This window comes from Chiloscyllium punctatum, chromosome 6, assembly GCF_047496795.1.
Source record: "Chiloscyllium punctatum isolate Juve2018m chromosome 6, sChiPun1.3, whole genome shotgun sequence".
Taxonomy (NCBI): domain Eukaryota; kingdom Metazoa; phylum Chordata; class Chondrichthyes; order Orectolobiformes; family Hemiscylliidae; genus Chiloscyllium; species Chiloscyllium punctatum.
In genome coordinates this window covers 30471005-30487049 of record NC_092744.1, presented here as the reverse complement: position 1 = coordinate 30487049, position 16045 = coordinate 30471005, and the positions used below count along the sequence as shown (strand labels likewise).

Sequence of the window (16045 nt, the reverse complement as noted above, 5' to 3'; positions counted from 1 at the left end):
TGCTCAAGCTCTGAAATCTAGAGTTTGAGCTGTTATCCACAATGGGATCACATTAACAGGATGTGAACTCTAAACGTTTGAGATACTCTTCAATTCTTTTATTTGATAATAAACCTTAAAACCTAAAAAAGAAAGCCTCATTACCAACTAACTTCAGTACAGGGAAATTAACTGAAATGTTTTATTTACCCCAAAATTTTGTCTGAAAAAAATTGAAATTTCTATTTTCCAGTCTGTATAGATTAATTGTATAGTTGTAAATAGAAAAACACAGCTGCAACATTCTCAATCTTTCTGTAAGATCACTATTTTATTCTTGTTTTCTCTCTTTTTTCAAACATAAGCATGCTTAGGTCTGCTGATGGCATCAAATCTCTCTCCTAATAAGTCAAGGCTGACAAACTTAATTTAAGTTGTGACCCATGGAGTAGCGGGACAAATCCTAAAAGGTGGTAGGATAAAGTGGTTAGAAAATTGATTGCTTTGGTTTATAACTCGGGGAAAAAGAAAATAACAGATTATTCTAGAACATTATAAATCACTAGGTGGACTTCAGCTAGACTGTCATGATGCATTCTGGACAATCCACTTCAAAAAATAACGTAAAGGGATTTAAGATGTACAGAATCCATTTATTAGAATGTATCAATGATGAGTTATGAGTGGGTTACAAAAATATGGTTAACTGTTGTAACAAAGGTTAAGAAGTTACCTGTTAAGAGATTTTAAGATGAGAGATTTTGATAAATGGTGAAAGAAAATCCAAAATCATTAGAAAAAGTCTTGAAGAGAGAGCAAGATAATTTTCTTTTTTATTTAGAGAGTTGAGATCTAAATTACTGTACTTGAAATGGAAACTGTTCCTATTGAATACTTTTGAAAGGGAAGTAAAATATTTGAGGATGAGGAACTTACAATACACCATTGCTCTTTCAAAGAGCATGTAGTAGCACAATGGGCCAAATGACCTCCCTCTCTGCTATAAGTTTCTAAAATTATTAGATTAGTTACAACCCTGTGTCACCCTTAGTAGCCCCTGCACAATATTTGGGAAGGACATTTGAATACCAGATGTTAGCAGTACTGATAAGTATCTGCTTATCGAGATGGTTCATCATATTAAATATAGTTTGGACAATATAGCTTAGTTACTGTTATACTTATGATTTAATCAAATTTACCACCTGACCCACATCATATCACAAGTTAAATGTACTGGTCTATGAAAAACTACACAGTTATATAAAATGATGTGACAGTGAAAAGACATTAGATCTACAATATGAATACAGTGTAAAGAGAAGCATCACCTGATTTCTTAAACCATTTTAGTACTTTATTGTGTACAGATTAACAGCTGTGAAACTGAGGTGTAGATACACATTAAAGTAAATGGTTAAAAATAAACAATTTTACTATTGGATTTCTTAATATTAAGTTAATATATTTCTACTAGAGGCTTTGTATACAAAAAGTCATATTTTAGTTTTTTTAATGAGAATATGACAAAGTTACAAACTAAGTGTAGAAAATATTCTGCTTTTGTGCTCACATTTTGTTCCCCAGAATCTGCTAAAATTAACAGGGGCCTGTGTAGTAAATGCATAAACCACAATTTCTATTTTCAACCACACAGAATTTTAGTATTTGATGGTTACATAATAGTCCTTTGGAGCTGAGGTAATCAGAGCACAGAGATGAGCTGTATTTCTGTAGGCTCCACCAGTGTTGGAGATCTTAGTGCTTTTTGAATTATGGCCTGATAATTCCTATGATTCATGACCCTCTTGCTAAGCACAGCAGGATGTTTCACTATGTTCATAGAATCCCTTCAGTGTGGAAACAAGTCCACACCGACCCTCTGCAGAGTAACCCACCCAGATCCATTCCCCTACATTTAACCCCTGACAAATGCACCCAACCTACACATCGCTGAACACTGGACAATTTAGCATGGCCAGTTCACCTAACCTGTACATCTTTGGATTGTGGGAGGAAACCGGAGCACGCGGAAGAAACCTACGCAGACCCGGGTGAATGTGCAAACTCCACACAGTTGGCTGAGGCTGGAAACAAACCTGGGTCCCTGGTGTTGTGAGGCAGCAGTGCTAATCACAGAACCACTGTGCCACCCTAAATATGTTAAATGAAGCATATAAATAAAACTCATTCTTGTACTTTTAATACCTAATCCTAACTACATTGAACTTGATCTACATTTCTTACCAACAAAATGCCATATATGGTACCTTTTGTAAATCACCTGAAAGACTCTAATAATTTGTAGTCACCTAGAGCCAGCATTTCTGTAAATGTAAGTATATAAATAAATACTTGCATTTACAAATACATCACAGAAGAAGCTAGAATGACATCTTCAAAATATAGTTGCTCTGGAGTTTAGGAAAATGATGTGTGGTCTCAATGAATCTTTTAAAATTCTGAGTTGACTGGATAGTTTGGATGCTTACATGTTGTTCCCACACCCCTCTCCTCCCCTTACACAGAATACTGTGAATCTTTGAAATTCTCCACTGCATTGTGGATGCTCAGTCTTGAGTGTATTCAAGACTGAAATGCATTAGTATTTGGTCTCGAGGGGAATAAAAGCATGTGGCCTTTTTGGAAAAACAGAACTGAGTTCACAAATCAGCTGTAATCTTAATATTCTAAATCTTTGACTTTGTGTGCACTTTGAAAATGTAAAGACTAAGCTGGTTCAATCCATCTTCAGAAAGAAAAGAAGAAATATCAGGTGGATCTTCCATAGTTAAATGAGGGAAGAATGATGCAACAGTTTTCCAATGAAAACCACAGCTTTTGATATCATCTTGAACAGTGCCAGGTGCAATAATGTAAATATTTATTTCCTGATTATTCCCAATGTGCTTGGACAAGCATTTTGTCAAGTGCATTGAGAAATTGTCGTGCAATCCATTCACTGTGTTATTGAGTATAGACACATCAGACCCTCCCAAGTCAATGATTCTGATACACTCTTGGTCTGATTTGATGTTCAAGAGATATCTAGGAGGCATGTAGGTATGATAAAATATCAAATCATGCTCAGACTGGTTAGCTATGGGATCTTTTGAATGCAAAACATTTTCTAAATAGGACAAACAAGGAATTAAGCCACCCTGGTGCAGACAGCCAAAAAGTACAGAACATAAAATGTTAAACACAACAATTACAGCTTTCCCCCTCAATATCTCATAATTTAAAACACTATGTATAACAACTGGTATAATGAGTGGGCTAAGAAACCGTGCTTCCTGATGTCTGAACAAGGACAGGATGATTAGAGGAACAAAATAAACCAAAATTAAATACTTAGTAATTGGAGGGGGAACAGGAAACTGCATTCGTAATCTCTTTTCAAGCTGCTGTTTCTTTGGATCATGACACCTACCTGTGCCAACAGACTTCTGAGTTATAATTCTGATAACAGATACAAAAGCTGACAAGTGAAGAGCACCAAACATTGTAAAACCATTAACAGTCAGATGTGTAAACCAGGGATGCCTCCCATGTAGAGAAAGGTTGTCTGGATCCAAGTTATACAAAATGAAATTAAGTGGAGTTAAAACTAGGTGTTTACTTAGATTAATGATATGTTTGTGTATAGAATTTCTATCTTCCATAAACCAATCAATTTCAGAAACCAATAAATTAAAATATAGTGTATCAATAATAATGAAAATGAAACTGGTTACAATTACAGGTGAAAAAATGCTAAATGATGTTTTCAGTATTGTTCGTAAGTTGAATTGAAACTTTTCTTTCTGATCACGAGAAAGCCACAAGAGCATTGGCATTAATGCGTAACTAATGAATGTGGGCCTATTAAAAAATCCAGAGACCAAAACAACCCCAATAAGATATTTATTGTTCGTTCTTTCCTCCTCCTTAGGATGTATTGCCACACTTGTTTGCTGTACGTCCATAGCCACAAACAGCAGTAGTAATGCAAATAGAACTCCTTCAATAACATTTGAAAATGTCCTTGTGTAAAAAACCAACATCACATGTGACCCACTCAGCAGTATTAAAGAATGCCAAGGGTCTGCTCCCCAGAGACAGGCTAAATGGTATATAGAGTAGTCCAATATAAAGGATAGGCATGTCAGGTATAATCTGGGAAAAATCAACAAACTGTAGCTGTTTAGGATACTGCCAAATAATCCAGAATTGTGTAAAGTTTTCAGGACAATGAAGGAAAAGCCAGTTGTGGCCATCGGGAAAAGGATTGATCTGCTGGGATAGCTGGTATTGAATTCCCAAGAACGAAAGATCTTCAAGTTCAAAATGTCACCTGTGAAGAAAAGATAAATGTTTTTGAAATAAAATACATTTCATAAGGAGGATGGTGGCACTGTCCTAAACTGGGTACAGGGGAACCCCAACAAAGCTGTATCCTCCCTTTCTTGTAACAGGCTGCTCCTGTTTTGAGGTATTTTAGGTGCTGGAGGTGAGTTCCTCGAATCCCAGGAGCAGCAATTCCTGATTTATATGATGATGCATTGTTTTGAAACTTTGGAGGAAAAAAATGTCAAAACAATGGGACTTTTAAAAGGAAGAGGACAGACAAAGGCAGCACATGGTCAGGTCAGTGCAGGAGAGAGAAAGGAAGAAACCCACACTGCTAACTGACACAGCAGTGAACCTATGCAGTTACTGCTTTTGCTGTTGAATTCATGTATCGCTGGACATCGGAATGCGTCTCGGAAAATTAACAAACAGTGAAATTTACACCTGATCTTGGAGGAACCTGTTTGGAAGAGGTCACAGCACAGAAACATTCAAGTGAATAGTTTTAAGTATAGCCTTGCTGTGAGTCTACAACAGTGAGTAGAGTGGGTTCTTTCTTGATTATATGTTTTATTGAGATATGTCTCTTGATTAAACTTAAAAATATAAGCCATAATTATTAAGTTAGCCTGGAACAGTGTTTTGTAGAGGAATAAAATGGTGCAATTTTCTAGGTCTGTAGATTGGAAGAAGCACAAATGGCCCCGAGTAAAATGACACGCTCTTCTTGTTGGATCTGGGAGCTTAGCGAGGTTTACATATTACTGAGGATTATATCTGCAATAAATGCCTTTGGTTACGAATCTATCAGATCTAATGGATCGGTTGGAGAGACAGTTAGAGGCAATGAAGAATTTACAAGAGGAAGAGGGTGTGATGGATGGGACGCAGTTATAGGAAGGAAGGAAAGCCACAGATACAGTCACATAGATGGGTTAGCTCCAGGAAAGGTAAGAGAGATAGGCAGGCAGTGCAGGAGTCTTCTGTGGCTATCTCCATTTCAAACAAGCATGTTATTTTGGAAAACATAGGATTCTCAGGGGAATGTAGCATGAACAGCCAAGTTTCTGGTATCAAGACAGGTTCTAATGCAATGAGGGGTACATCAGGTTCCAGGAGATCAATTGTGTTAGGGGAATCTCTAATCCGAGGCACAGACAGACGTTTCTGTGGCCAGCAGTGAAAAATAAGAATGGTATGTTGCCTCCTTGGTGCTAGTATCAAGGATGTCTCAGAGAGGGTACAGAATGTTCTCAAGGGGGAGAGGGATCAGCAGGAGGTCATTGAGAACATTGGAACCAACAACATAGGAAGGGAAAAATATGACATTCTGAAGGGAGAATATAGAGAGTTAGGCAGGAATTTAAAATAGAGGCCCTCAAGCATAATAAAATCTGGATTACTCCCAGTGCTGCGAGCTAGTGAGAGTAGGAAAAGGAGGATAGAGCAGATGAATGCATGGTTGAGGAGCTGGTGAATGGGAGGATTCACATTTTTGGATCATTGGAATCTCTTCTGGGGTAGACGTGACCTGTGCAAGAAGGACGGATTGCACCTGAATTAAAAGGGACTAATATAGTGGCAAGGAGATTTGCGAGAGCTGCTCAGGAGGATTTAGACTAGTAAGATGGGGGGGGTGGTGGGACCCAGGTAGAAAGTGAGGAAAGAGATCAGTCTGAGACTGACAGTTGAGAAAAGAAGCAAGTCAAACAGTCAGGGCAGGCAGAGGCAAAGTGGAGAACAAAGTAGGACTGATAAATTAAATTGCATTTATTTAAATGCAGAGGGCCTAACAGGGAAGGCAGATGAACTCAGGACATGGTTAGGAACATGGGATTGGGATATCATAGCAATTACAGAAACGTGGCTCAGGGATGGACAGGACTGGCAGCTTAATGTTCCAGAATACAACTGCTACAGGACTGACAGAAAGGAAGGCAAGAGAGGAGTGGGAGTGGCGTTTTTGATAAGGGATAGCATTACAGCTGTACTGAGGGAGGACAGTCTCGGAAATCCAACCGAGGAGGTTATTTGGGTGGAACTGAGAAATAAGAAAGGAATGATCACTTTTACTGCGATTGTATTAATGACCCCCTAATAGTCAGTGGGAAATTGAGAAACAACTTTCTAAGGAGATGTCAGTTATCTGTACTGATAATAGGGTGGTTATGGTAGAGGTTTTTAACTTTCCAAATATAGACTGGGACTACCATAGTGTTAAGGTTTTGGATGGAGAGGAATTTGTTAAAGCGTGTACAAGAAAATTTTCTGATTTAGTATGTGGATGTACCTACCAGAGAAGGTGCAAAACATGACCTACTCTCGGAAAATAAGGCAGAGCAGATGACTGAGGTGTCAGTGAGGGAGCAATTTGGGGCCAGCAATCATAATTCTATTGGTTTTAAAATAGTGATGGAAAAGGATAGACCAATTCTAAAAGTTGAAGTTCTAAACTGGAGGAAGGATCATTTTGATGGTACTAGGCAAGAACTTTCAAAAGCTGTATGGGGGCAAATGTTTGCAGGTAAAGGGACGGCTTGGAAAATGGGAAGCCTTCTGAAATGAGATAACGAGAGTCCAGAGAAAGTATATTCCTGTTAGGGTGAAAGGGAATAGGGAATGCTGGTTTACAAGAGAAATTAAAGTTTTGGTTAACTAAAAGAAAGAACCATATGTCAGGTATAAACAGAAGATCGAGTGAATCCTTAGAAGAGTATAAAGGCAGTAGGAGTATACTTCAGAGGGAAATTAGGAAGGCAAAAAGGACATGAAATAGGGTTAAGGATAATTGAAAGGGTTTTTACAAATACATTAAGGACAAAAGGGTAACTAGGTAAAGAATAGGGTCCCTCAAAGATCAGCAAGGCGGCCTTTGTGTGGAGCCTCAGGGGAGATAGGAAACAAGCATTTTGCATCAGTCTTTACTGTGGAAAAAGACATTAAAGATATAGAATGTAGGGAAATAGATGGTGCCATCTTGAAAAATGTCCATATTACAGAGGAGTAGGTTCTCAATGTCTTGAAACACATAATAGTGGATAAATCCCCAGGACCTGATCAGGTGTACCCCAGAACTCTGTGGGAAGCTAGGAAAGTTATTGCTGGGCCCCTGGCTGAGGTATTTGTATCATCAATTGTCACAGATGAGGTGCTAGAAGACTGGACGTTGGCTAACATGGTCCCATTATTTTGGAAAGGTGGTAAAGTCAAGGAACTGTGGACGGTGAGCCTGACATCTGTGGTAGGCAAGTTGTTCGAGAGAATCCTGAGGGAGAGGAGTTACATGTAGTTGGAAAGGCAAGGACTGATTAGGGATAGATTAGAGTGGTACTGGAAAAGCACAGCAGGTTAGGCAGCATCCGAGGACCAGGAAAATCGACATTTTGGGCAAAAGCCCTTCATCAGAAATCTAGTCAACATGGCTTTGTGTGTGGGAAATCATGTCTCACAAACGATTGAATTTTTTGAAGAAGTAACAAAGAGGATTGATGAGGGCAGAGCAGTGGACATGATCTGTATGGACTTCAGTAAGGCGTTCGTCAAGGTTCCCCATGGGAGACTGGTTAGCAAGACTAGAGCTCATGGATTATATGGAGAACGAGCCATTTGAATACAGAACTGTTTGGAACGTAGAAGATAGAGGTGGGTGGTGAAGGGTTGTTTTTCAGACTGGAGGCCTGTGACCAGTGGAGTGCCACGAGGATCGATGCTCGGTCCACTACTTTTCATCATTTATATAAATGACTTGGGTGTGAGCATAAGAGGTATAGTTATTAAGTTTGCAGATGACACCAAAATTGGAGGTGGAGTGGACAGCGAAGAAAGTTACCTCAGATTACAATGGGATCTTGATCAGATGGGCCAATGGGCTGAGGAGTGGCAGATGGAGTTTAATTTAGATAAATGGGAGGTGCTGCATTTTGAGAAAGCAAATCTTAGCAAGAGACCTTGGAGTGCAGGTTCATGGCTCCTTGAAAGTAGAGTCACAAGTAGATAAGAAAGTGAAGAAGGCATTTGGTATGCTTTCCTTTGTTGGTCAGAGTATTGAGTACAGGAGTTGGGATGTCATGTTGCGGCTGTACACGACATTGGTTAGGCCACTTTTGGAATACTGCATGCAATTCTGGTCTCCTTTCTATCGGAAGGATGTTGTGAAACTTGAAAGGGTTCAGAAAAGATTTACAAGGATATTGCCAGGGTTGGAGGATTTGAGCTATTGGGAAAGGTTGAATCGGTTGGGGCTATTTTCCCTGGAGTGTCGGAGGCTGAGGGGACATGGATAGGATAAATAGACAAAGTCTCTTTCCTGGGGTGGGGGAGTCCAGAACTAGAGGGCATAGGTCTAGGGTGAGAGGGAAAAGATATAAAAGAAACCTAAAGGGCAACTTTTTCATGCAGAGGGCGGTACATGTATGGAATGAGCTGCAAGAGGAAGTGCTGGAGGCTAGTACAATTGCAACAGTTAAATGGCATCTGGATGCATGTATGAATAGGAGGGTTTTGGAGGGATGGGGCCGGGTGCTGGCAAGTGGGACTAGGTTAGGTTGGGATATCTGGTTGACATGGACGAATTGGACCAAAGGATCTGTTTCCGTGCTGTACATCTCTATTATTTGATGACTTTTTTACCCTATTGAATAAAATAATCACATTGATTGTCTTCCTTCCACCTTTCCCAACCAGTTGTATTATTGTGGTAAAGTTGGAATGATGTTCTTCAGTGGCTATTGACCATTCAAGCATCTCAATGAGCCTAAGGGCAGGAGGGCTGCCTGATGCCTCAGCTACCTTTGGTAAAGTGGAGGACAGAGTGGGAGTGTTTCGAGTAATATGTGCCTAATGGCTGCCACAGATTGCACACAAAGACGTTTATAGCAGAGGAAAAATTTGCATGACTATAATAAGCAAATCAGTACAGAAATATTTCTCCAAACAGTTGCTTTTTCATGAAAACAAACAGAAATGGATGCAATATCATTGCAGATACAAGTAACACAAGTTACCCAATATACATAATCATAAAGAAAATCATCATTCAAAACTGTGCATTAACTCTAGCCAGTTCCACTTCTAGTTTGACCATATCTTTTACATGCAAATTCTTTGAATCATGCCATTCTTCTAATGGTACAATGTTTGTCTTTTTGTTGGCTGTACCTCTGGTATCGATCATTCCCAAGTTCTAAGTCTTGGGAGATCCATTGCCGTGGTAAGTGTTATTGCCATGGTAACTGTTGTTGGTAAACAGTGGACATCTAGGACTGATGTTTGTTCCATATTCTATGCAGGTGGTAAGATCACTTATTCCTGATTCAAGGAATGGATTCTCAAATTGAATGTAGGTGCCTGCAGTCCAATGTTCATGCATACAATTGAGGTGACAATTGCACAACACAGATTCCAAGATGCCATGTCGGCAGACTTTTGTTGTGAGTGCAATCATTTGTACTCTAGTTATCCCGTGCTGAGCCCTGGTATGACTGGAGAGTTTTATCAAGGTAAAAGTGATTTTTGTCACTCACACCTGTTACTATTTCTGGCTTCCACTGTTTTTTCACTTTTGGAACAGTAGTTTGGGTGCAGTCTGACATTGGTCATTGCTCTTTGGACTGGACTATTTTACATACCTGAAGTAGCTGCAGTTCTCTTTGAATGAATGATGATTTATTGTTATGTGTAACCTACAATGAACAACACAGTAAAATACAGTGAAAAGCTTCAACTGTCGCCACATACTGTCACCTTTGGAATATGTTCTGCCTCCCTTGCCAGTGCTGCCATCTTGGGAGGTCCTTTAAGGATTGATTGGATATACTCAATTTCTTTATGGTCCCTTTGACAAGCTTAACTGCCACTTTGACCTTCCCATTTAACTGGGAATAATATGGAGATCATATATGGTGTTGAATTTCCAGATCCTTTTCTGATGCATCTGAATTCTTCACTGGTGAATTGGGGGCCATTATTACTTAACATCACTTGCTGTAACAAATGAAGTGTACTTTCATGCATTCTAGACTTTCACTGGTAGTCATTGACATCAGTTGATCTAACTCCTAGTAGTCAGAATAGTAGTCAATGTTGACAAGATAATCTGGTCCTATGAGAGTGAAGAAGTCTGCTGTCATCCTCACCCATGGTCAGTCTGGGATGTCATAAGCCATAAACAATTCTTTAGCTTGCTTAGCCTGATATTCATTACAAGAATTGCACTGGCTGATGTGGCCCCATAGTCTCATTGCTCATATTGTTTGGCCAGTAGAGAATTTATCCTGACTTTTCACACTAGACTCAATTCCTTGATGGCTTTATCATTGTGCTTTAGCATCACTTTTTAAAATCTCTTCAGGGATAATAACTTCCTTTGTTTAAGATGCTATCTTGTGTTATCACATCATCTCTGTATGCCCATATTCCCCCCCCCCCAAGTACCAGGTGAGACCTTGATGCCTTCAGGCCGAGCTTACATCACTAATTACTGTAGCACTTAGAGTTGCATCTTGTGTAGTTTGCTTGATTTGAGCAAGCTGCTCGTTTTTGAGATTTAATGTCTCTCCTGGTTTGATGATGCTTAGAATTTGTTGAGCTGTTGTTTCTCATTGCCTCTGGAGAATATCATATTCTATCTTTGCATCCTTAACTTTCTTTACTGCATGCCAGCAATGTCCATTTGTTTCTCTTGCTTGCATGTCATATCCAGAGGATATCTTTGAAAATGAAGTAACTCTCCTTGCAGACACTTTGGATCAGATAGAAGCAGTTTGAGGAAGATGCTTTTTTTTAGATATTTTTATTGGAAATTTAACATTTTTACAAGTTTACAAAAATAAACAAAACTCTCAAGTACAAACATTGATATACAATTAAATCTTAAATATATAATAACCAAAATTTAACAAAAGAAAAATACCGAGAAAAATAAACAAAACTACTAATCTAACCTACAACTAACCAGAGTGTATATTTAAGTCTCTTACATTATTCAAATAAGAGAAAGAGAAAAAAAAACAGCGGATAACATAGAAGTTGGGTAGTGAGATACATGCTCGGAATGTGTTAACATCAAATGTAACAAAACCCATATTCGTGAGGGATTCCTCTCCCAAGGGGTCCCGGACCAGCCAAGTTCGTAATCTCAATTACATAAAAGCCCTTGTTAGGATAACCAAAATATCTGTATTCATATAATTCAAGAAGAGCTGCCATATTTTATAAAATAATTTGGTCTTTCGGTGCACCATATTTGTAAGGAAGTCAAGGGGAATAATTAATCTGTGCCAATTTGAAAGTCCGGGCGGCCCTCAGCCACCCAGTTTACCAAAATATTTTTCCTTGCACAGAAAGAGAGAATAGAAAATAGTCTCTTCCCATGCATGTCCAGGGAGGATAAGTTCGAAAAGCCCAAAAGGAGAGATACGGGATCCACTTTAATTTCCGTTCCTAAAATTTCTGTCAGGGCACTTGCTGCTTTAGTCCAGTATCTACGGAACTTATGAGAGGTCCATAGACAATGTACAAGAGTGCCCACCTCTATTTTACATTTGGGACACATTGGAGATGCCCCTGCCTTAAATTTTGCCAATCGATCCGGTGCTATATGGGCCCTATGAAATATCTTCAGCTGGTTAACCTGAGTTCTGTTACAGATGGTGATTCTTCTGGCATTTTCCCAAATGTCATTCCACGTTTCTGTAGAGATTTCTAGTCCCAATTCCTGACCCCATGTTTGAAGCAGATTGTCCATATCTCCCGATACTTCATCATGTAGTAAATGATAAATAGTATTGATGGAAGATACCGCCATTGGTCGTAGTACTCTACATTCTCTATCTGATTTATAAAGACTATCTAATAACGTAGTCTACTTCTGTATATAGTCTCGAATTTGGAAGTATCGATAGAGGTCTCCATTAGGTAATCCGAATTTCTGACGCAGCTGTTCAAAAGACATCAGGACCCCATCTTTAAATAGGTCCCCTAGACATGAGATACCCCTGGATCTCCAGAGTTTAAAAGTGGCGTCTGTAAACCCCTGTTGGAATCCCCATGGTCCCACTATCGGCGCATAGGGGGATGTTTTACATGAGTTGCCCTCATTTTGCCGCATTATATTCCAAGCTTTAATTGTATTTAGTATTATAGGGTTTTTACAGTGATCTGTAATGATTTTCCTCTTGTCTGAAAATAAAAGGTTAATAAGTGGGCATTTTACTTGAGAAGCCTCGACGTCCAGCCAGATTGATTGTGGGTCAAACAAGACCCAATCAGCTATGTAACTTAATAAGGAACTTAACTGATATTTCCTAAAATCTGGGAAGTCCAACCCTCCCCCTGCCTGTGGAAGCTGTAGCTTCTTCAGCTTAATGAGGGGCTGTCTATGATTCCAGATAAAGGAACCCAACCAGCCATATAATTTATGGAGTGCCAGCCTCGGCAGCATCACCGGAAGCATTCTCATAGGGTATAGGAGACGGGGCAGGACATTCATTTTAATTAGTGCTATTCTACCCAGCCAGGAAATTGGAAGGTCTCCCCATCGCTGGAGATCCTGCACAAAGTTAGCCTTATATAACTGACCAAATACTGGGATAATAAAATGCCGAAATATAAGAAACCCTCCAGGGACCAACGAAAGGGAAAATGGGATCCGTCCACTAAGTGGGGTATCATAGCAAGGCCACCCATTGGTATAGCCTCCAATTTTGAGAAATTAATTTTATAGCCTGAGAATGCGCTAAATGTATTAATAACTTGAATTAAGCAGGTACGGACATCAGAGGATTACTGGGGAATAGAAGAACATCATCTGCATACAGGGTAATTTTATGTTTACCTGTACCAATCCTCAGGGCCGTTATATTAGGATCAGCCCGTATGGCTTCTGCTAGTGGTTCAATTATTAGCGTAAATAACAATGGCGAGAGAGGACATCTCTGACAGCAGCCCCTACCCACACTGAAGCTATCCGAACCTAATCCATTGGTAACCACAACTGCTTTGGGATCACTATACAATGTTAAGACCCATTTGGTAAACACCTTTCCAATGCCAAACCTTTCCAATGTGTAAAACAAATATGACCATTCAACCCTATCAAATGTCTTTTCTGCGTCTAATGAAACTGCTACTCCTGGTATCTTTCCCTGATGGCAGGCTTGAATCATATCCAAAACCCTTCTAATATTATTGGATGATCTACGGCCCTTAATAAACCCCGTCTGATCCTCCTTTATGATATGTGGCAGTACCCTTTCTGGTCTCAATGCTAACGTTTTAGAAAGGATTTTAAAATCTACATTTAGCAAGGATATTGGTCTGTATAATGTACAATCTTCTGGATCCTTTCCTTTTTTAAGGATAAGGATAAGAGAGATATTTGCCTCTTTCAGCGAAGGCGGGAGACAGCCCTGACTATATGCATAGTTATACATGTCCATAAGTGGACCAGCCAATATTTCTGTAAATTCTTTATAGAATTCAGCTTGAAAACCATCTGGGCCCGGTGCCTTACCGCTCTGAAGTTGCCTGATTGCGTCAAGTATTTCTTGGACTGTTAGGGTAGCATTTAAGACCGATACCTATTCCGGAGTTAAACCCAGAAAGGTCAAATTTTTTAAAAATGATTGCATCCTCCTAGTCCTGTCTTCACAATCCTGCAATTTATATAAATCAGAATAAAATTTTCTAAAAATTGCATTAATCTTTTTTATGATCATGAGTCAAAATACTCGTACTTTCCTTGATAGACGTGATAGTTTGAGGGGCCTTTATTTTCTTTGCAAGAAATGCTAAGTATCTACCCGGTTTGTCGCCAAATTCATATAACCTTTGTTTTGCAAATAATATTTCCCTCTTAGCCGTTTGGGTAAGCGTAGTGTATAGAGCTGTCCTAAGGGCCGTAATCCTTTGCAATTTACTAATAGAAGGTCTATCAGCATATGCAGTTTCAGCTGCTTTTAAGCAAGCTTCGAGCAGACGCTGTTGTTCTCCCTTTAATTTTTTCTGGGTCGCTGAGTAGGAGATGATCAAACCTCGCGTGTAAGCTTTGATAGTCTCCCACATCATTGATGGGTTGCTAGCCGTACCTAATTTATCCCTTACCTAATACTACGGGCAATTTAGCATGGCCAATTCACCTGACCTGCACATCTTTGGACTGTGGGAGGAAACCCGGAGCACCCGGAGGAAACCCACGCAGACACGGGGAGGACGTGCAAACTCCACACAGTTAGTCGCCTGAAGCGGGAATTGAACCCGGGTCTCTGGCGCTGTGAGGCAGCAGTGCTGACCACTGTGCCACCGTGCCGCCCAACACACACACACATATATATATATATATATATATACACACATACATACATAGAATAATTTAAAAAAACACCCCCAAGGGGGGGGGAGAAAATCGTTAAATAGAGAACAAATAAATAAATCCCTCTCCCCACACCCCCCAAGATAATATTAAACAGTAAGGTAAGAAAAAAGAAAAAGGTGGGGGGATATAAACTGGAGTGGGGGAAAGGCAAACCAACATCCATTGTCTCTTACAATTTATCTAAGAGAGTCCAAAAGTTCCTTAGCCTTTTCTGGTGATCCGAAGTTATACATGGACCCTTCATGGTTAAAGCGTAGCGTCGCTGGGTAGCGTAAGGAGTACTGAATATTTAAGTCCCTTAAACGCTTCTTCGCCTCATCGAATGCCTTCCTCTTTCGGACCAGATCTGGGGAAAAGTCCTGGAATAACATGATCTTGGATCCTTTATAGATCATGGCTTGGGAATCTTTTCCAAGATTTCTAGAGGCTTCTAGGAGTATCTGCCTCTCCCTATAGCTCTGCAGCCGGAACAGGACCGGGCAGGGACACTGGTCCGAGCTGGGCCCACGTATTGTGACCCGGTAGGCCCATTCTACCCTTACCTGGCCTGATCCAGCTTCCAGATTTAAAAGCTGTGGCAGCCACTGTTCGAGAAACGCTGTAAGCTGGCCTTCCTCTTCCCATTCGGGAAGGCCCAGCAAACGAATATTTTTTTCGACGACCTCGATTAGCGAGGTCATCAATATGATTCTCTAAGGTCCGGACTCGCTGTTCGAGAGTCCGGACCCGATCCACACCCGATCGCGGCCTTTAACTCCGCCCCTCCGAATCGGCGCTCGATTTCTTTAACGTCTCGGTCGTGCTTTTGCAGCGCTGCCGAGAGTGAGTCCCATCGACTTCGGGATTCTTCAATGAAAGCGTCGATCTTCGCATCCAGTTTGGAGATGATTTCCACAAGGCTCGCCACCGTAGGTAAGTCCCCCGGGTTGGCTGCGGTCGCCTCTGCTGTAGCTGGAGAGGGTGGGGGAGGGGTTCCTGCTTGCTGAGAGCTGCGGGCTCCCTTCCCTTTAGTCATTTTAATGAAGATTAAATTGTTTAAATTCAACACTAAACAACTAATTAAATTACACAGCTATTTTAAATGATTTGGTGAGTATGGTGGGGGTGGGTGACCCACTTTGCCCAAGTCTTGGGAGGAGCACTGTAGACTCAGACTTGTTAGGTCACCGCCATCTTGGATCCCCCGAGGAAGATGCCTTTAAGTTCATGTTATTGGACTGCACTGTAACTTTGTTTCTCCCAAATGGGCCTGATCTAAAAAGTTCAATCTGAGTATACCACCAAGTAGTTTGCATTAAAAAAAAATTGGTACAAATGCAACTGATTTATTGTCCTTGCTGCATTAGAATTGCTGCAAATCCG

General features: G+C 40.2%; 1 protein-coding gene across 1 annotated transcript in view; it reads right to left on the bottom strand.

The window, feature by feature from the left end:
• Nucleotides 1-2499: 2499 nt before the first annotated feature.
• The window catches only part of LOC140478827 (GPI mannosyltransferase 4-like), a 28383-nt gene continuing 14837 nt past the window's right edge, over nucleotides 2500-16045 (bottom strand). Inside the window, exon 3 of the mRNA XM_072572275.1 lies at nucleotides 2500-4315. Coding sequence (XP_072428376.1) covers nucleotides 2670-4315 — 1646 coding nt within the window. The 3' untranslated portion in view covers nucleotides 2500-2669. The remainder of the gene's footprint in view (nucleotides 4316-16045) is intronic.